Source organism: Euprymna scolopes, chromosome 9 (assembly GCF_053919585.1).
Source record: "Euprymna scolopes isolate OS-2025 chromosome 9, ASM5391958v1, whole genome shotgun sequence".
In the NCBI taxonomy this organism is placed as follows: Eukaryota; Metazoa; Mollusca; class Cephalopoda; order Sepiida; family Sepiolidae; genus Euprymna; species Euprymna scolopes.
In genome coordinates this window covers 87,001,781-87,023,580 of record NC_136490.1, presented here as the reverse complement: position 1 = coordinate 87,023,580, position 21,800 = coordinate 87,001,781, and the positions used below count along the sequence as shown (strand labels likewise).

Here is a 21,800-nt window from a genome sequence, read left to right as displayed (position 1 = left end):
GTTTTTTTTTCACATTTTCGGGTTTTTTTCACATATCCTGAAAAACACCCGGGCAACGCCGGGTACCCCTCGCTAGTATATATATAAAAGCGAAAATGTGTGTATGTATGTATGTATGTGTGTCTGCTAAAAACTTTCGACAGACACAACAAAAATTCACAAACTCGATATCATATCGATGCTCCATCCTTCGCTCGAAAAATATTGTGACGACGACCGGTTCTACGCATGCGTCAGATGACGTCATGACCTGATTTACTTTAAATAGTTGAAAAACTGACTAAATTTCATGTCGCGTTAGGTCAGTTGATTAGCGCGTTGGTTCATTATCCAAATGTTTTCGATTCGAATCGTGATGTGAGATGTCTTTTTCTTTTTTCGCTTTTTTAAATTTAAATATTGAATCAGTGTTATTTAAGCCATTTTTCACGTAACGTTTGTTTTTCTGTTTTTTTTTTTTTTACTTCGCTTATCCACCCCCGACCACACACCCAAAAACACCCGGGTACCCACTGATTTTTTAAATTTTAATATCGAAACAGGCTTATTTAAGCTATTTTTCACGTGTTTGTTTTTCTGTTTTCACCGTTCGTTTGCCTGACATTAGTTTTTTTTTATTTCCCGCTTAAGTTTTAACGTTGTTTTCTTTTTTTACTTCGCTTATAACAAACAAACCTGGTCATTGACGTCGTCGTAACGCTCAATGACTTCCGGGTCGCACCTGTAAATTTTGTTCTTACTTAAATAAATTCAAACAGCTTTCAGTAACTCATTCTGGCTGGCTGATTTTATTTTCAAACTTCGCCTCAGGGCTTCGGGTTCGATCCTACCCCCCCCTCCGGTTTCTTTTTTATTTAACACCACACACTTGGCCTTCGAGACAAGATCAAAGTGTAGTATCTGTTCTTCAGATGCTGCACTTCTATTTCTTGTTCTCTTTCAGTGGAGGAGAAATCCTTCACGACTGAGACAATTTTTATTTTTGTACCTTTTCTCCACTTTAAAAAACGACCCTGGTGTCTAACTCTGTCCCGTGGGGAGGCATAGTAAATAGGTACAAATACCTGGGCAACGCCGGGTACTTCCGCTAGTCTATATATATATAAAAGCGAAAATGTATGTATCTATTTATGTATGTTTGTGTGTATGTTTGGATGTCTGCTGGAAACTTTCGACAGACGCGGCGAAAATTCACAAACTCGGTATCATATCGAAGCTCCATCCTTTGCTCGAAAAATGTCGAAAAATTGGCCAAAAACGTCCATTTTTTCACCCCGAAATCAACAATTTTCGACAGGGGGAGGGGGTCAACAAAAACGGTCCTCTCGTGACAATGACCGATTCTACGCATGCGTCAGATGACGTTGTGACCTGATTTACTTTAAATAGTTGAAAAACCAAAAAAATTTCATGTACATCGCGTTAGCTCAGTTGGTTAGTGCGTTGGTTCGTTATCTAAACGTTTTGGGTTCAAATCGTGGTGTGAGATGTCTCAGGGCTTCGGGTTCGACCCCCCCCCCCCCGAGCTCTTTTTTATTTAACACCGCACACATCTACAAACACCCCGGCAACGCCGGGTACCCCCGCAAGTATGTATATAAAAGCGAAAATGTGTGTTTGTATGTATGTATGTTTGTGTGTTTGTATGTCTCGCAAAAATTTTCCACACGGGTCACGGATTTTCGCCAGATCGGTATCATTTTAAACTTCCATCCTTCGCCCGACAAATATAGAAAAATTGGCCAAAAACGTTGATTCCTAAACCCTAAAATGATCAGTTTTTTACAGGGGGGAGGGTCAGCAAAAACCCTCCTCGCATGACGAATTTGCTTCTACGCATGCGTATTATGACGTTGTAACCTGATTTCCTTTAAATATTTGGAAAAGTGACACAATTTCGTGGACGTCGTCTTAGCTCTGTTGGTTAGAGCGTGGCCTCATTATCTAAACGTTTTGGGTTCGAATCGTGGTGTAAGATGTCTTTTTTTTTTCGATTTTTTAAAATTTTAATATTGAAGCAGGGTTATTTAAGCCATTTTTAACGTGTTTTTCAGATTTTTCTGTTTTTTTTTACTTCGCTTATTCTTAGGCTTTCATTAACACCCCCCTATCACCGACTGACCACACACACCCAAAAACACCCGGGCAACGCAGGGTCCTCTCCCCCCGTGCTTTTTTGGGGGGGGTTTATTTTTCAGATCTTTTAAAGAAGTTTCAACGTTCGTTTATCTGTTTTCTTTTTTTGTTTTTCCGATTTAACATTGTTTGTTTGCCTTATCTTAGTTTTTTTTGTGTTTTTTTTTAAATATTTACTTCGCTTATTCTTATATATTGATTATTGATTAACACCCCCCACCCCCGCCCGAGCACACACACCTCCAAACACCCGGGCAACGCCGGGTACTCCCCGCTAGTATATATATATAAAAGCGAAAATGTTTGTGTGTTTGTATGTCTCGCAAAAACTTTTGATAGAGGCGACGGATTTTCACGAGTTTGGTATCATTTTAAAGCTTCGTCTTCAAGAGGCCTCTAGTTTTGACAAGCTTCTTAGCTTGACCATTACTCCTGATCTTAAATGGAACACGTACATCAAATCTGTTGCCAAGGCCGCTGGAAAAATGGTGGGATCTTTCTATCGATCCGGTAGATATCTCACTGCTGATGCTATTCTCTATCTATATAAGAGCCAGGTACGTCCAAGGATGGAATACTGTTGCCACATCTGGGCAGGAGCTGCTAGAAAGGACTTGTCCTGCCTTGATAGAGTTCAAAATAGACTTCGTAGCCTCGTGGGAGATGTCCTTTTCTCTTCCTTGCAACCTCTATCTCACAGAAGAAATGTTGCGAGTTTGTCTCTGATGTATCGTTATTTTCATGGAAAATTTTCGACTGAGCTTCAATCTATGGTCCCCCCTCGCCAAACTTTCACAAGAAACTCTCATCTAGCTGTAAACACTATCAATAATTCCCCCCACTCTTTATCTGTGCCTAAACCTAAACGTAGATTCCATGAACAAAGCTTCTTTCTTAGAACTGCACGCCTGTGGAATTGTCTTCCGTTTTCCTGCTTTCCGGCTGACTACAATATGGTTGTCTTCAAGTCTAACGTAAATAAGTTCTTGATGAGCCGTTCCATATAAGTTATCAAATTTACCAAATTTTCATTACTAATGATTATTATATTGTCCAATTTCTACTGTGCACTCTTTAACCCTTATCCTTGAGTGGCCTCTTGGCCTTGATAATGTGGTGATGCCTATGTAAAGAAAAAAAAAAAAAAAAAAGCTCAACATCTTGGACGACAAATATCGGAAAATTGGCCCAAAACATTAATTCCTTCACCCTAAACTAGCCATTTTTGTACAGGCAGGGGTAGCCAAAAACCGTCCTCTCATGATAAGATGGCTCTACACATGCGCATATGACGTTGGAACATGAATTATTTTAAATATTAAAAAAAAAAACAACTTAATTTCATCAACGTCCTCTTAGCTCAGTTCATTAGAGCGCGACGTCATTATCTAAAGGTTGTGAGTTCGAATCGTGGTGTGAGATTTCTTTTCTTTTTTTTTTCGATTTTTAAAGGTTTAATATTGAAACAGGGTTATTTAAGCTATTTTTCACGTTCTATGTTTTTTTTTTTTTCTTTCAGATTTTTTAAAGAAGTTTTTACGTTCGTTTTTCTGGGGGGGGGGGTTCCATCACATTCGCGTTTTCTTTCTTTGTTTTTGTTTTTCCGATTTTAGGAAATTTTAACATCGTTCGTTTGCCTTACGATTTTTTTTTTTTTTCGATTTTTTTAAGTTTTAAAAATTTTTTTTATAATATTTAAACAGGGTGATTACTTCACTTATTCTTTTGTTTTGATTTAAACCCCTTCCCCCCCCCCCGCCCGAGCACACACATCTCTAAACACCCGGGCAATGCCAGGTAACCCCCACTAGTATATATATAAAATAAAATATGCATCAAGTGCGCTTGAAACCAAATCACAACGTAATATTAAGAAAATAAACAAATATTTTACTTGTTTGAAATTTATCAAAATATATTTCAGAGGTAGTCTCCATCTTCAGTGTGTTCTGTTGTTTCTTTTTTTTTTTTTCCTTTTCTTCTTCCTTGCCATGGTGTAAATTTGGAGGAAGAAGTCTGTATAGTCTGTGTGATTTGGTTTCAAGCGCACGGAAAAAATACAAATGCAAATCAAAAATAACAAAAAAACCTACCTTGAAAAATGAAAATATGTTTATTTCATTTTAGTATTTAATTATTATTATTTATTTATTTTTTTTTTTTGCAAAATATTTATCAACAGAAAGTTTATTTTTTTTCTCCAAGAAAAGATTTTTTAACCATATAATTATTAGGTGTAAGTACAAGTTTTTGTTTTCTTTTTTGTAACCATATTTTTTTTTCTTGTTTTTATTTATTTTCAAGACTTGTTGTTCAGTCAAGTTCTTTTAGTGGCACTGTCCATTTGTATATCTCCAGGAGAAATCATCCTTTACACACAATCTTTTTTTAAGTAAACATTTGTGTTTATTGTTGCACCTCATTTTTTGGGAACAGCAATTTCTTCTCCTGACAATATGAGATTGTCTGCATCAATGTTTTCATTTCTTTTTCTAACATGTATAGATTTATTTTCTTACCTGTCATTTTTCTGTTTGGCAAGTTTGAAAATATATTTGTTTGTCAGCTTTTTTTTGCTTTTTTTTTTTGTTGGTTTAGTCGCTTTCTTCCAATTTGAATGTTGTCTGCTTCCATTTAGATAGCGCTTTTTCATTGGCTAATCAAACTCCCAAAAATTCAATTAAAAAATGAAATAATAAATCTATAAATATAAAAGCGAAAATGTATGTATGTATGTGTGTATGTACGCTTTTCCTTGATGTCCACAAAAGGCTTCTTTCAGAGAAGCGCTCGCTCGCTTCACAACTTCTTAAAACTTTTTATATCATCTATAAATTGTAATATCTCACAGTTAACCACGGAGCTCGCCTGTCTATTTAATTTTATTGACTTTCAAACGTTAATTATTCCACATTTCCCGCATCAGCACGCATTACATTTGGTTTTCGGTATAAACAAAAAGCGAAACTCTACTCTAATCACAGGCCCAGAGCCAGTTGTCTCTAGAGAGCTAAGTAACGTTTGGTCAATGTCGACTTCGTCATATCAGACGGTAGCTTTTATTTCGAGACGAGGGAGCGGGTTTTTAAAAACAAACAAACCGATTTATTGACCTCATTAAAAACTGTCCCGCACAAAATGCTAACTGCTGAATAGCTATTGCCGTCACGTCAATCAAAAACGCGCACCTGTTTTTTTTTTTTCACACTTTACTATTTTCCAACTGCGCGTCGTCAAGGCTTTTTTTTTTCACGGGCACCTGTTTTTTTTTTTACACACACCTACAAACACCTGGGCAACGCCGGGTACCCCTCACTAGTGAATAATGAATAAGTAACTAATTAGAAAATAAAAGTCCCCCCCCCCCTTATATCACCTTAAAAATTACTAAAAACATAACAAAAAAAAATAAAATAAATAAAATAAAAAGTCAAGTTAGCGTGTCAACATTTGAACAATGCTCGGCTGATACCGATGATTGCCGGTCTCACCTGATCCATGCTTGACAGGAATTCACAAGAATTCAGATCAAATTATGAAAGAGTACCAAAATGTAATAGTCAAGTATCATAGTTCAATTGTGCTTTAAACAGAAACATTCATTTTGAATGCGCCTCGCTCATATCAAAGAACCCACTGTTGGTTTTTATTCTGGAATTTTCTACTGGTGCAATGATAATGGCCTGAATTAAAGTTTAAAATGCTAAAGTCAAGTATCATGGTACAGTTGTGCTCTAAACAGAAACATACATTTTTGAACGCACTCTTGTCATATGAAAGAATCTACTGTTGATTTTATATGCCAGACCTTTCTGCTTGTGTGGTAATAAAGCTTCTCAAATGCATTTGTGATATTAGGTTGTATAAAACATTAATTTTTGTTAAAATTGCTTGTTCTTTCATTGGATGTTTTGGATTATCGATACTTATCGAAAGAATTCCAATACAAATATGCAAAAACATCAGCCCAGCCATTTAGGTGTCCATAGGGAACAAGCTCATACACACAGAGTTCCTTTTATATAATAATAGATAGAAGATATGTATATATATATATATATATATATATATATATATATATATATTATATAATTTCATGTCAACTCATATATATACTCTAACTTTTTCAAATTGAAGAAATATCAAAAGAATTTGGAGCATTAAGTGCTCTAAAAGGCAGTAATGGTTGGGAAATGGGGGATCATTATACATTAAATTTATATGTGAAACCGATTCTTCTCTGAATTCTAAATTATTTTTGTCGTTTTTTTTCTTTTTTTACCACAAAGCTTTTTAGGGTATTCATACATAATCGCCTAAAAAAAAAAGTAGAAACTTTATTTTTTAATTAGCAGTTATAAAATCATTTATTACTAGAATTAAAGTTCAAAATTTAAATATATTTGAAAACCAATATTTCTGAAGGAACATCTACTTTATATATAAAAGAACTAGTGGTGGGACAATTATCGGAATCGTTAATCATAAGAATCGTGTATTTGGGGGTAATCGGAATTGCATCGTTAAAAAATACTTTAGATTTACGATTCTTTTATTACGATTCTTTTATCTTTTTAAGTTGAACTGTTTCTTGTAAGTGAGATTAATGCTCTCAAAAATTTCTGATAAAAACGTCATAAAACTTTCCATAACATATTTAATATGATGTACAAGAATTTTATTAACTACTTTAAAGGTAATCTTTATTTATCTTAATGAGTCTCGAAATTTCTTTGAATTTTTTTTTTCTTCTTTAATTCTTGGAATTAAAAAAAATTTTGTTTTTTACTTTTAGCTTAACTTGCTTTTATATTTCACCATTTCGTTTTTTAGTAATAAATGCTTCTCTACATTAAAAACCGACCTTGTGTTTAACTCTGCCCTCATAGGGAGGTAAGTAAATAGGAAGTAATATGGCGGCTGAAAAACGTTTTTCGACCACCATAAAAGCATTACAATACATTTAAACCCTGAAGAATTTCTGCCGTGCGCCCTTGTTGTTGTAAGTTAACTAGCCACTACCTGTGTTTCAAACTTTAAAAAAGAAAAAGAAAGCGCTTTAAAATAGTAAAAACACTAAAGCTTTTTTCGTTTTGGATTGGAGGTTTCAGGCGCCCCTATTATCCGAAAGTACCAGCTATGTAAACACTGCAAAAGTTTTCAATAATTATTTTTTTTTTAAATTCTTTATAATCAATTTTTATTTAAAATTAAGAAATTATTTTCTAAAATATTTTGTTTATATATGTTTACATTTTGTTTTTAAGTAAAATTAAGAAATTAAGTTTAAAATATTGTTTATATCCATCTTCATTCAAAAGGGTTACTTCACCGGTTGTTAACCTAAATTTTCCGAATGTTAGAACGAGGCTCGTCTGCGGGACCTACTTATCTAAACTTCACCAATTTTTGTTATTATGATTTTATCTGTTTCTTTGATATTTTTTTTTTTGCCGGAGTTTATGTAATTATTTACAGGAAAATTGGTGAAAGTCAAAATTTTTAAATATTATTTTCAAGTTTTAAAGTTTTACGATAGCCTTTTCTTATTATTGTTTTTGTATTCTTTTGTTATTTTTATTTATTTTTTTTTTTTCCAGATTTAACAAACAAAATGAAAGCAAAGCAAAACAAAACAAAAAACATTTGGTGCTTATGCACTTATGTTACCGTTATTTATTTTTTAATGGTTTAAGTGTCTCGCCCAATGTTTGAAGAGTTTCTAATTGTTTTTTAAAGGAAAATTGGTGAAAGTGAAAATTAGCACTTGTGGCGATAAACAAAAATAAACAAAAAGCTTTAGCGTGTACGTACCTCCCATGGAATGTCGTAGATCGAAACACAGTGAAATGTTATTTGCTGCTAGTGCACTTATTGATTCACACTATTTTTAAATAGTAATTTTAAGTTTAATTAAAGTTTTACAATATCTGTTCTTATTAAATTGTTAGGTGAAAGTACCCGCACTATTTTTAAATAGTATTTTCAAGTTTAATTAAAATTTTATGATACCTGTTTTTATTAAGTTGTTAGGTGTAAGTACAGAATAGGTACACTACACCCTCTCGTCCCCAAGTTAAGAATGGCTTTCTAAATAACGTTATTATTTCAGCACGGCTCAATAAGTGCATGAGTACCTTTTATTTTCTTGAATAAAATCAAAACTACTCGACGAAAACACTACTGTTTTTGTTTTAATAATTATTTTTATTCAAAAATAAAAATTTCAATTGTTCAACATGTTTTTTTCCCAAAGTTTATTGGGATTTTTTTAGTTACCATATTTTTCATGAACTTGCTCTAAAAATGTTTGAAAATTATCTAATATTTTTTAACTTTTCATGTTATAAGCCTCTCTATACATGGCCTCATCGACATGAGACGATTTCATTTCTCCTACTGATCCCGATATGTATTTCAGTCTTAATACGAGACCAGTAGGCTTCAATATTGTTGGTGCAAACACCAGTAAGTAGATCCACAAAATTTTGTGAATCGTTTACAGTCCCGTGAACATAATTAAACTTGAAAATAATATTTAAAAATAGCGCGGATTCCATTTTGACTTTCATCAATTTTAGAAACTCCGGCAAAAAAAAATATCCATTCCCCCCTCCCCCCAAACAGATAAAATCATAATAACAAAAATCATGCGCAAATTTCAATCCAAAATAAATAAATTTAAAAAAACTAGGTCACACACACAAAAATTCTTCCTTTGTAAAAATAATAACTTCTCCCTGAGTTGAACAATGTACAACATCGGAGCTGGATAGCATTCGTGTACGTCCGCCCTTTTTCTTTATATTTTTATATATACAATAACTCCTGAAATTGATTGTTATAAATTTCATGGTGCATGTTTAATTCATGGTTAAAATATTTGTTTTGACTTTTATCTTCAATGAAAAAAAATTTATGAAAAAAATCAAATCATTTTCAAAATTCCCTTAATTGTATTTCCACTTTTTCACTGTACCAAATTTTTTCGCTACACAAATCTTTCAATTATATAATGGTATATTTCAAAACAACAATTCCACAGGAATCGGAATCAGAATCGTAAGTTTGGTATTGGAATCATTAATCAACATTTTCCTGGAATCGGAAAAAATTTAGGAATCGTCCCAACACTAACAAAAACCACAAACTGCATTAATTTTAAAACTGTTGAAGGCAGCAAAAAAAAAAACAAACGGACCAGTTTATTTCATACAATGACAATGTGAGATTGATGTTTTCTGATTGTTTTCTAAATTTCATGATAAAATTTCTTAAAAGCTTGGTACCATTCCCTTATAAGCACTGTGAGGTAAAAGAAAATCTGATACAAAATGGGCATTTCATTACTTTCCTAAAAACTCTTCAAATATATCATATATTATTCATGTGAAAGGACAAAATGGTGATATTTTGAGGACTTAAAGTGAGATGTTTTTAAAATATAACAATTTTAGTATGAACTGTATGCTGCCTTTAAACAGAAATATCCCAATGTCAAGACGAGGTTTTCTAAATTTTTGGAGTTGTATCCAAAGTGGTACATTTTAGCAGAGTCCATGAGTACTAATTCTGTTTGTGTATGTAGCATCTATCAGAATACATGCAAAAGTTCTTATAGACACCATTGATTGGGACATCACTTGCAAGAATTTGATTTCAAAACTAATTTGTGATTCTTCCAGCAAGGAATGCATGATGTACTGTTGTGTAGCATATCCTGGCAAAAAAACATTGCAGAAGTTCTTGGATGAAGAACAGATGATGAATTTCATTTTAGCCTATGGAACACAACTGACTATATAATAACATATGAAGAATACAAAAAATCTTCATTAGAATGAGGGTGTTGTCTTTGAAGACTTTGCAGAAAACTATCAATTTCTTATATAAGACGAACTCCAAAGTTTTCATTGGAACAAGGAATTTTGCACCCTGTACTCTATAGTGTTTTAGTACCAAGATTCTGATGGAACACTGAATCATCTTTCATTGTGGTTTTATTGTTGATGATAATACCCACGATACAGCATTTGTGTATCAAAACCAGGCAATCACAATTCACTACATTCGTACATTAACTAACCCATGTCAATAAAATTACTTGTTTCAGTGATGGCTGCGTGGTTCAATATAAAAATTATAAAAGCATTATGAATTTATGTCTGAATAAAAATGAAATTTTAGACTGATGCTGAGTGGATTTTCTTTGCTACAAAGCCATGGAAAATCCTCTTGCGGTGGAATTGGTGGTTCAGTAAAATGGCATGTAGCTAAACGGTCGCTTCAACCTCCTCTGAATAATCAGATCTTGGATTATAAAGTCATGCTAAAATTCTGCCTGAAGATGTCTGCAATCAAGATTTTGGATATCAGTATGGAAGCTATAAATGGAAGTGAGAAAGTCTCTTGATACAAGATTTGCCAGATGAGACATAGTACCAGGAACCAGAAGCAGCCAGTATTTTGTCTCGTTGTCAACATGGAACATCCATCATAAACTGTCTGTTGAAAATGAATCGTATATCGACAACCATAACTTTAACTTCCCCACTAATTCTTGAAACCGTTTTTATTTTACTAATGCAATATGTAATGTGTTTATCATTTTTTCTGATGGATAGGGATTGTGAAAGAAAGTGTAGAGGATACACATTAAGTTGACTTATGCTTGCCATGTTCCAATTTTTCAATTTTGACCCCTTAGCAATTATTTTTACTGAATAAAAACCAAATCGATATTGTTCCACAAGTTTTGAATACCCTATATATCCAGTTTCAAATCTAGACCAAAAATTGATAGATTAGTTTGGTAGAGACCATTCTGCCCACACACAGGCAAGGTCTTATATATATATATATATATATATATATATATATATATATATACACACAAACACACCAGCAGAATTCATGAACTGGTGTTTGGGCAAACCCAAAAAGCTCCTGCCCGCTTTATAAACCTCAAATTATACTACATTTTAATTAATGATAAACAACTTAAAATCAGGGAGGATTTGCAGTGATGGGTTGTGAACACAGCTATGTCAGTGTTAATGCTACGCCACTGCTGGATACACAGTGAATGTTGATATAATGTCTGTTTGATGTATGAATAATAATGAAAAGATTACCTAAATAATATCATCAAAGAAATCTAATTGTTTTGTGAGAGCTGACTTCCACCTCCAAATAAAGAGAAACATTTCAAAAGTCAAATTTAAACTGCTAAAACAAAATGTTAATTGTAATTAGTTCTCTCTTGCTCACTCTCTATATTCAGAAATGTTTACTAAAAAGACTTTTAAAAATAGTACTGTTTGTTAGTGTGTGTTGATATAGAAAATTCACGACGCTATGGAAATCTGTGTTTAAGTCATGAGATGGACCAATTTAATATTCCCAATTGTTTATTTGAAAAAACTGTAGTTGCATAATATTCTATTCGATTGTAATCATATATGTGTTCTTTTGCCAGTTATGATATTTTGTAAATCATCAAAATAGGCCATTGATGAAGAAAGTTTAAGAAAGGTGCTGTTTACTGTTCTTATTGTATCGTATGTTATGAATGAACAGCAATGTTACATTATATAAAAGTAGTCTATAGTTAACATCTAACATAATGTAGCACCAATATTATCTGCAGATATTATTAAAAATGTAGTTAGACCGTGAAGAAATTGTATTTTTAGTACTGAAGTTTGTATTTGTAATATGTTGAACTGACACTGCTATGAATATAATTATTTAAAGGTGATCTGGGCAAGAACATAGCAATTTAAAAATCAGAGATATGTAATCCACAAATAGTTTTTGTATTATCAATGATAGTTATTATAATAATGGTGCATGTTTTAGGTATAGATGTTTCATAAGTAGCAGAAAACTAATAGTATAACAAAAATTAACTGGTGTATACCAAATTGTGTTATTTGTTATGGACATTTGCCTATTCTATTCAGTCAATTAATTGCCGAGTTTACAAAGGCTTGGAAGACTAGCATGAACCTTTTGAGAAAATTTATGGAGAACAACAAAAGAAAATAAATTCCACTGAATTTTCCAATTTGATATCTATTTCATTTTATGTCAATATTCCTGCTCTGATTAAATCCACCTATCAACTAAAGTGAATATTAGATCAAAATAAGATAAAAATATGATTTCTTTCTTATTAATTGGTTTATGAATTAAAGATTTAGGAAATAATACCCACATTTTCATTCCTCTCTCTTTGAATGATCTAGATTTTTAGTTGTTTTTATATTTTTACAATATAATTTTAATATCTCAATATGTTTTCACCCTTTTTTTTATTTCTCCATCTATAATATAAATCTCACCTGTCTGTTTAAATGTATGTATGTTTGTATGTCTGCCTAAAACTTTCTACAGAGACAACGGATTTTCACAAGATAAGTATTGTTTTGAAGCTCAACCCTTCAGGGGACAAATAGCGAATAATTGGCTAAAAACATTAATTCCTTCACCCTCAACTAGGCACTTTTCTACAGGGAGGGGGTCCCTTTTTTTTGCCGATATTTTCGAAAGTCATCCCCCTCTTTTTGATTGACTTGCCTTAACTTAAACCTTTGTCACTTTTTTTTTTTTTTTTTTGCTCAACACACGCCTCCAAACACCTGGGCAATGCCGAGCACCCAGGCTAATTTATATATATATATATATATATATATATATATATATATATTATATTATATATATATGTCTTATCTTTTTTAGTGTTTGTTAATTGTATATAACACAATATAAAACTTATGTAAATTTTAATTAGTTTCTGGTGGAATATACTCACAGTATATTCATTACTTTTTTAGAATAATTAAAATGTATTGATTTTCAGACAGCCTTATAATTTCTGTGACTTCATTTGATAGCAATTTTTAAAAGTATGATATTCTTACCATATGTACTTATTAATGTTTGGTGATGAAACCAACTTTGGATGTATTTACTAAGAAGAAAAGAAAAGTGTAGAGAATATACTGTCCTTCTACAAACACAATTGTGCAAAATTTGATACTTAAAGCTTTTGTCATCCGAAAGAAGCTTTCTTGATTTCACTTAATCTGAAAATCCTATGTAAATGATTTTGGCTCTTTAACTGGATAAATATTTTTTGGCATATCTAATTTAAAGAATGGAATGCATGGGGTGAATGAAAAGTACTTAAAAGCTTCCAAATAATAGGAACCAATACAAATGTTTCAGTCCTTTATTTTTCAACAAAATCTCTCTCCAAGTCCACACACTAACAGAGCTGAAAGACTTTTAACCCTTTATCATAGAACTCTGAATCTTGCTCTGGTAGGTAAGCATCCACAGTATTCATAACCTCATCATCTGTGGTGACACCTCATCTTGCTAGATCTGTCATCATGTTTGAAAATTGATGGAAGAAGTTCGGGGTGGAGTACCAAATAATCTGATGAGTAGGATGCGTATGAGATGAGTTGGAAATCAACGTCATCAAGGGATGCCAATAGTCGATCTCCTTCATCTTCTAGAAGTGTATCAACTCCTTCACTTCAACAAGCCACAAAAGTAAAACAATATTAGAACCTACAAATTTATTTAAGTATATGAATCGTGGCAGAATACAGTTATTACTTTTTATTTCACAGATATGATAAGTGTGGAGCTTCATACTTTCTATTCACTTTTCATAAAATAAAATTTTATTTTAAAAATGAACAAAATTCTTTAAGCGACCATAGATCACATTCAGCTTTGAGTTAAATGGTGCCATTCCATTAGCTTCTGTAAACTTTTTAAACTAAATAAATTAAAATAAAATAAACTATAAATATAATAAAAAATAATAATAAAATATAAAAAATGAGTATCCTCATAAAAATATAATAAAAAAAGAAATGGCATTCCTAAATACTTTATATTGAAAGTGTGAATGTGCAGTGCTGCCATTTAAAGAAACTTCTATCCACAAAATCAATAATTGTTAGTTTCACTCCTTTATTGACTTTAAATAGTTCAATAATGGTTTGGCTGACAATTTCAACCCATACACCTTGACATTCTGCCTTCAATTAGCCACAGGTATCTCAACATTGGATCAAATCCATCAACTCCATTGAGTGTCACTGAAGTTCATCCATGAAAAATGATTTAAAGAAAATCAATTTCCATGTATTTTCTCCAATTTTGATGCTTTAGAAAATTGGCTTTAAAAATTTAAATATGACACGTTCAAATATTGGACTTTCATTGAACTTAATAAAAATTAGTCTAATAATATTTTTTTTTACTGTTTTATCAAAAACATTGAATCCATATTATGAAACTATGAAGAAGATTGAATTATATTTCTTTATTTATTTACCTGTTTATCAAAATTGTTTTCTTTCTCTTTTTTTTCTTTTTTTTAATTTTATTCAAGTTAAACTAGTCCACAGAGGTAGATTGTTCAGTTCATATTGTACGAGTTCATAATTCTCTGTTCAAGTTCAAGAAATATTTGATGATACTTCCACGATAAGATATTGTTATTTACATGTTTCTGATTTTTTTTTTTTTACATGGAGTTCACCACTTATCAAGGCCCAAGGGCCACTCGGGGATAATGGTTATTGTGTGTACAGTAATCAATGGGATAGTGTAGTAATAGTATTGGAGAATTGATAAAGTGTCATTAGGGGGCGGTTCATCAGGAATTTGTTTGTGTTGGACTTGAAGACATCCAGGTTGAAGTCGGGAAGGAAACAGGCAAGCGGAACAGAGTTCCACTGGCGTGCAGTTCTAAGAAAGGAGCTTTGTTCATGGAATCTACGTTTTGATTTAGGCACAGATAAGGAGTGGGGAAAATTATTGACGGTGGTTTCAGCTAGTCGGGTGTTTTTTGAAAATGATTGGTGAGGGGGGGACCAGAGAATGGAGCTCAGACGAGCACTTGCCATGGAAATAACGATAGAACAAAGATAGGCTCGCTACGTCTCTTCTATGGGAAAGAGGTTGCAGGGAAGAGAAGAGGGCATCCCCCACCAAGCCACGAAGTCTATTTTGTACTCTGTCAAGGCAGGATAGGCTGTTTTTAGCAGCTCCTGCCCAGATGTGGCGGCAGTACTCCATCCTTGGACGTACTTGGCTTTTATATAGATAGAGAATTGCATCATTAGTGAGATATCTTCTGGAGCGGTAGAAGGATCCCACCATTTTCCTAGCGACCTTGGCCACAGACTTGATGTGTGTGTTCCATTTAAGATCAGGAGTCAAACCCAGAAGCTTATCAAAACATGGGGCTTCCCCTAGATGAGAGCCATCCATTTCAATTGATGCCAGATGGGGATCAGAGCGTTTATGATGTAGAGATAGGAGTTTGGTCTTAGATGCATTAAAGGTATCTAGCCACCTCTTCCCCCACTGTACCACGCGCTCAAGATCAGAGGAGAGAGAATCAGAGAGAACATCATCATTTACGGCCTTTGATGTGTTGCCATAGATAGTCGTGTCATCAGCATAGATGTCAACGAAAGATTTTAGTATGTGTTTTGAGAGATCATTGGTGTAGATCAGGAAGAGAGTTGACGGGCTCCAGCATTAATACTGTGGGCCTCTGATTTCTGCCCATCAACCACTACTCTTATGAGCCTATCAGAGAGAAATGATTTAATGATCGAGAAAACATTTCCAGTTATACTGTAGATGGAAATCTTGTGTAGTAGGCCTTTATGCCAAACCTTATTGAAGGCCTTGGATATGTCAAAAGCAATTGCCCTAGAAAGGAAGCCTTTGTCGAGAGGTTCGCTAATCCTATGAGATATAACCGTTAGCACATCTGCTGTAGATCTAGCAGAACGGAAACCATATTGCGTATCGCTAAGAAGGTTATTTCTGCTGGGGTGGTTGACTACTTCTCTATTTATTGTGGATTCCAGCAACTTACTCATGACTCATAGGAGACTTATTGGTCTGTACTGAGAGGGAGATGACTTATCACCTGAATTCTTAAATACAGGGCATACCGATTAGGTTTTCCAGGGTGTTGGGAAGCACTTCTCCTTAAACAGTTTTGTAAGTATGGGGGGGGGGGATTTCTGGTTGTAATTTTTTTAACACTATAATTGGAATACTGTTAGGACCAGTTGCTTTACTGGAGTCAAGGTTCTTGATTAGCTTGGCGACCTCACGCACAGATATTTGTATGTTGCATAGGAGAGAATACGGGGAGTTGATGGCCTTCGTCACACAGGGTAGAATTTGCCACAAAGTTTTTGGCAAATAGTTTGGCCTTGTCGGATGCTGTCGAGATGACCTCTGGTCCATTGATAATGGTTGGGATAGAACGCATGTTTCTGTTTAGGATCCTATTTGCTATTTGCCAAAACTGGTGGGAACCAAGCCGCTGCTCAGCTACCTTGGATTTAACGGATTGAACATATAGTTCTCTTGCATTTTTTATTACTCTTTTACAGTAGTTGCTGGCGGTCCTGAAAGCAGCTTTAGTTTCAGTGCATCTATTACGTTGGTAGTTATGGAAAAAATTATTTCTGTGTGCGATGGCAGCAGCACATTCAGGGGAGAAGCATGGCTGGCTGTTAGGTTTTTGTTGGAATTTTTTTGATGGTATGAATTGGTCTATGCCTACAATTAACCATTCGGTCAGGTCTGATACTATAGAGGACACATCCTTTTTAAACATGGAATGAAGAGGTAGATCAGATATGAATGTACAGAAGCTATCCCAGTCCGCCATAAAGTATCGGTATACAGTACGGTGGAGAGGTATGTCTGTAGATTTATTATATTTCATTTTTATCTTAACTGATACAACGCAGTGGTCGGAGGATCCCAGAGGAGATAGAACGGAACATGAGCATAGCTCAGGGGAAGTGGATAGAAAAAGGTCTAGAAGGCTTGCGTACTGACCGGTAGTATCAGGCACACGGGTGGGCTTGCAAACAATCTGAGTGAGGTCATAGGCAATTGCAAAATCATGACAGAACCTCCCCTCATCATCAGTCTTATTTGAGTGGGTCAGCCATTCCACATTATGGACATTGAAGTCACCGCAAATGTGAATGTTAGCCGAGGGATGAGCAGACAGGATGTGGTCAATTTTTTCTAATATACTCTTAAAGACAGTAACTCCGTTGTTGTGGGGGTGATAGAGGGCAAATATAAATGCGGTGGTGTAAGCAAGTGCAACCCGGAAGCACATATAAGGTAGATTAAGGTCTTCTCTGCAGATATCCCTACCACACGGGAAGCCATCTTTAATGTAGGCACATATTCCATGCCCGTGGCGATCTTGGGGGTCAGATTTAGATGTTAAGTTAGAGTATCCTTTAATTATAAACTCATCTAGGGAGGTGGTTGGCCCTATTCCAGTTTTGCTTAGAAAGAATATGTCAGGTTTCGCCTCCTGTAATTGGGTTTCAACCTCTGGAAGGTTGGAATGTAGACCCCTGATGTTGGAGAAGGAGACATGGTAGTAGGGGTCTACGTTGGAGGATGGGGTTCTAGGTTTATTCGTGTTTTCTTTTTTGAGATATTTCATGTTGAGGATTTTGGGATTTGTGGAACAGGTCAGCATACTTTCTTTTGACAGCTTCGTAACTCATTTCTCTTATTTCGTCCTGTAGTCCTCACATTCCATGAGCAATGTTACCAATGAAGAGTTGCTGTTTTTTGGGTTAAAATCTAGCATTTATCGTTGGCTACTTTTTGAACTTGAAGTAGCATTTTTTTAATCTCCTTACATCAAGTGGCTTCATACCTTGTCTGAGCTGATTTCCATAAAAAATGAATAATGTAACCTTCTACTATGATTTAAACATAAAAATGTCTATTTTTTGTATTCTATATTTTTTTCATATTTCCTTTACTTTTTTTTTTTTTCTTGCCAATTTTCTGTTGTATAATCTCTCTGATTCTAATGACTAATGATGTTGTTCTCTTTTCAGGAAGCCCACCATATGCTGCTGGCCCCAAAGAAGCAACTCATTCTTGTGCATGTGTGCTTTCCACATACAAATTTTTATTAAGATTTAAACCCAAAGAACAGCAACTGTGGACAGCAACATGTCCTTTAAAATTAAAACTGAAACATCTTGCTCGCAGACATTTCCTGCTTCTACCAACTTCTTGCAGCATGTGGATGTTTCCAACGCTGTTACCACAGTTGCAGCATCTGCTGCTGGTTCGCTGCATTTTCTCCCATCTGAACATCTTCAAGCATCTTCACTGCCACAACAACAACAACAACAGCAGCAGCAACAGCAGCAGCAAGTACCAATTAGTTGTGCACAGATTGATTTTGGCCAGCAGCAGCAGTCACCTCATCAAGTGGGCAGTGGTGTTGGTCAGTTGGGGTTTACTTCTGAAATGCCTATCGACTCTGTGGAGGAAGGTAGTTTTACATCACAACAGGAGGCCAACAAAATTGACTCTCTTCAGTTTAGTCTTCAGCTGGAAACTACAACAACGGGACAACTTGAGTTTTCTCAATCCAGTGAGGCCAATACTGATCAGCTTAACTATTCTGTGTCTCAAGTGGATGGTGTAGTTCTAAAAGACACAAGTAATCTGGATCTTTCTCTGGTTAAACAAGAGCCTCTTGACATTTCACAAATTGTTTCTAATGAGCAGAAAGTGAATATCACTTTTGATACAACACCACTTCAACAGCAACAACAACAGCAACAACAACCACCCTTAAGTTTTGGTCAATCTGTGATCGATGCCAAATTAGCTCAGTTTGAATTTGCTATCAAAGATAATGAGACACTCCATTTCGCAAGTCAGATTATCACAAATAAAGGAGATGCGCTTGATTTTCCTCCACAATTAGAAGGGCAGTCAAAACAGATAGCATTTGCTGTTCATCCCGGTGATATTAAACTTGAGCAGCCCAGAGATTTGAAGACAAGTCAGGTGAATTTTGTCCCACAAATGAACACTGCTGACCAACAAGCTCTGCTTAATTTTGGATCGCTTGACCAAACCAACCAAAGCCACTTGGAATTTCTTAGGCAGCAGCAACAACAGCAGCAACCACAGGAAAGCAAAGTTGGTGTGATGGGGTTTCCTGCAATGCAAGACCAAAACCAAATGAACTTTGTACAGTCAGCACTTCAAGACCACAATGCCCAGCAATTAGATTTTTGTCAGCAACATCATGATGTCACATTGCCAGTCATCAGTCAGTCAGCTGATGCCCGTTTACTTATATGTAAACATTGTCAACAGACTTTTTACAATTCTCGCGATTATCAGAACCACATGAAAACCCAACATGGTTCCATTAGCAGCAATGGAAGCAATTCTGAAAAGCGGTATACTTGTGAATATTGCAAGAAGAGTCTATCACGCTTATATGGACTGACCCAGCATATCAAAACGCAACATAATCGTGATAAGCTCTACAGTTGTCAACACTGTGGAAAGACTGTGACCTGCTTCAGCGAATTAAGAGAACATGCTCGCACACACAAAGTGAACTCATTTGAATGTCGATACTGCAAGAAAACTTTTCCGCGCACATACAACCTCACCCTTCATATCCGCACACACACTGGAGAGAAACCTTTTAGTTGTACATTTTGTGATAAAACGTTTGCTCGTAGTAGCAATTTAGTCGTTCACCAACGCACACACACGGGTGAACAACCTTTCCAGTGTAAAGACTGCAAGAAATGTTTCTCTTATTCAAAGCAGTTGAAAAAGCACTACAGCAATTGTGAAGGACCTGAGTCGCGGCTGCAACAATCAGTTCTCAACAAAAGTGCTGGCACATACGGAAGAAGTAGTAATGACTTTGGTGAAAATGGATTAGGCCTTGGCTCTAATTCCATTAGTCCCAATGATATTGCTATGTCCATCTCAAATGATATCAATTCAGTATCCAATGCCTCGTCCTGTTCAACAGGAGCTAGCAGCACTGTGGATTTACCAATCTCCACTACGAATACAAGCCACACACCTACATTCATTGGCCAGGAGAATTTGGATGTAAAACCCGATTTAGCAGTATTTACAAGAGCCAATCCTCCTCCCCTTCCTCCACTGGAATCTTTTAATAATGGTACCCTTACTAATACCAATCATCAACCACATCCCCATCACCAACAATTGGCACAGCTGCCTCCACAAATGCAGCTGCCGTCGCACCACCATCATATTCCTCACCATCAGAACAATGTACAGGTCAAACAGGAGTATAACAATACCTACCCAACAAACCCTGTTTCTGTACCGTTTTCAGCTTACTCTGATGGTCAAACGTTTGATTACAGAAAACCAGAAGATTTTATTGATCCTCTAGAAGCACCTTCATTTTTTAACCAGGATACAATGGTCATGAGACAAGATTATATAAGCAATAATGATCAACCTGAGTATGCACCCCCACCTCCTCAAACGCACCAACCACCTTATGCTAACACCAATCAAGAAGATGCTGTCACTTATATAAATTTATGAAAAATTAATTTCTGTAAAGAAATGTTTTTAAAAAATGTTTGTTGGAATTTTTGAAAATTTACTTTTTTTTTTTGTCATAATAGAAAAGAAATAATGCTTTGCATTTTTACAAAGCAAAAATTTTGTGAATTGAAAAATTCCTGTGAAAAAAATTATAAAATGAAAAACACAAAAAATATGTGACACTGAATATTGCAGTTAAGTTTGTATTAATTTTTTTTTTTTCACTCTGGTTTTTCAAAACAGTATCCCTGTTTCTATTTTGTGATTTTACAAACAAAACTATTCTGCACACAAATTACAGCACAACAGTAAAGCACTGAATGGGTTCCTTCTATTTCTATAAATGCCTTTAAGTCCATTTTCCAAACAAAAGTAAATTTAAAAGTTGCCTTCAATCAAATATTTTAGGTCTTCTATACAACTGGCACATAAATATCTTAAGATTTTATTTTTAATCATTTTACGTACCAGATTACAACATAAAATTGAACAACAACACAGTGCCTTGAAATATTTTTAGATATTTTGTTCTTATTCTTGTCTGAAATTGAACAGACAAAAATGAAACAAGGTGTTTGATGCTTTCAATCTTAGCTTTTATTTTCTGCACAGAAGATTTTTTTCATTGCACCATTCTTTATGAATTTATCTTAATTTTAACATTGTTGATTTCATTTTTGAAAGAAAACAAGTATTTGTGTGAATTTCTTACCCACAGATATTTAATGTTTTATTTTTTATTTGCATATAATTTTTTTAAATGTGATTTTCAAACAAAATCTTTTTAATTTTTATCAATGATTTTGTGCATTCTTTGGAAAATTTATAACAGCAAAAAAATCATGGCTTCCACATTGACCAACATTATTTAAAAATGAAAAACTGGTTTTCTTTTAAGATTGTACCAGTCATTTCCATGAATACAAAGAAATATTTGTTTTTCTATTATATACTTTGTGTGTGCGTGTTATTGAATGTGTGAGACATCCCATAAAGATTTGTGATCTGCACTCGATGCCCATGTTCTGCTGTCACCATCACATTATTAGAACAGGGATGCTGTTGCACTGATCTGTCTTTTTCACTTTGTCAAAACATTTGTTACAAAACATGTTTGACTTTTTTTTTCTTTATTATCTAATGCATAATTTTCAAAAACAGATTTGAACTTTAAATACAAGTTGGTCCTTGCTACATTTGCT

The 21,800-nt window shown here is 34.5% G+C and overlaps 1 protein-coding gene across 2 annotated transcripts in view; it reads left to right on the top strand.

The window, feature by feature from the left end:
• Positions 1-20,686, top strand: part of LOC145284760 (uncharacterized) — a 114,690-nt gene extending 94,004 nt beyond the window's left edge. For both annotated transcript variants that reach the window (XM_080133725.1, XM_080133726.1), the window contains exon 2: positions 18,078-20,686. In XM_080133725.1, coding sequence (XP_079989851.1) covers positions 18,196-20,595 — 2,400 coding nt within the window. In that variant the 5' untranslated portion in view covers positions 18,078-18,195 and the 3' untranslated portion in view covers positions 20,596-20,686. The remainder of the gene's footprint in view (positions 1-18,077) is intronic.
• The last annotated feature ends 1,114 nt before the right edge of the window (positions 20,687-21,800 follow it).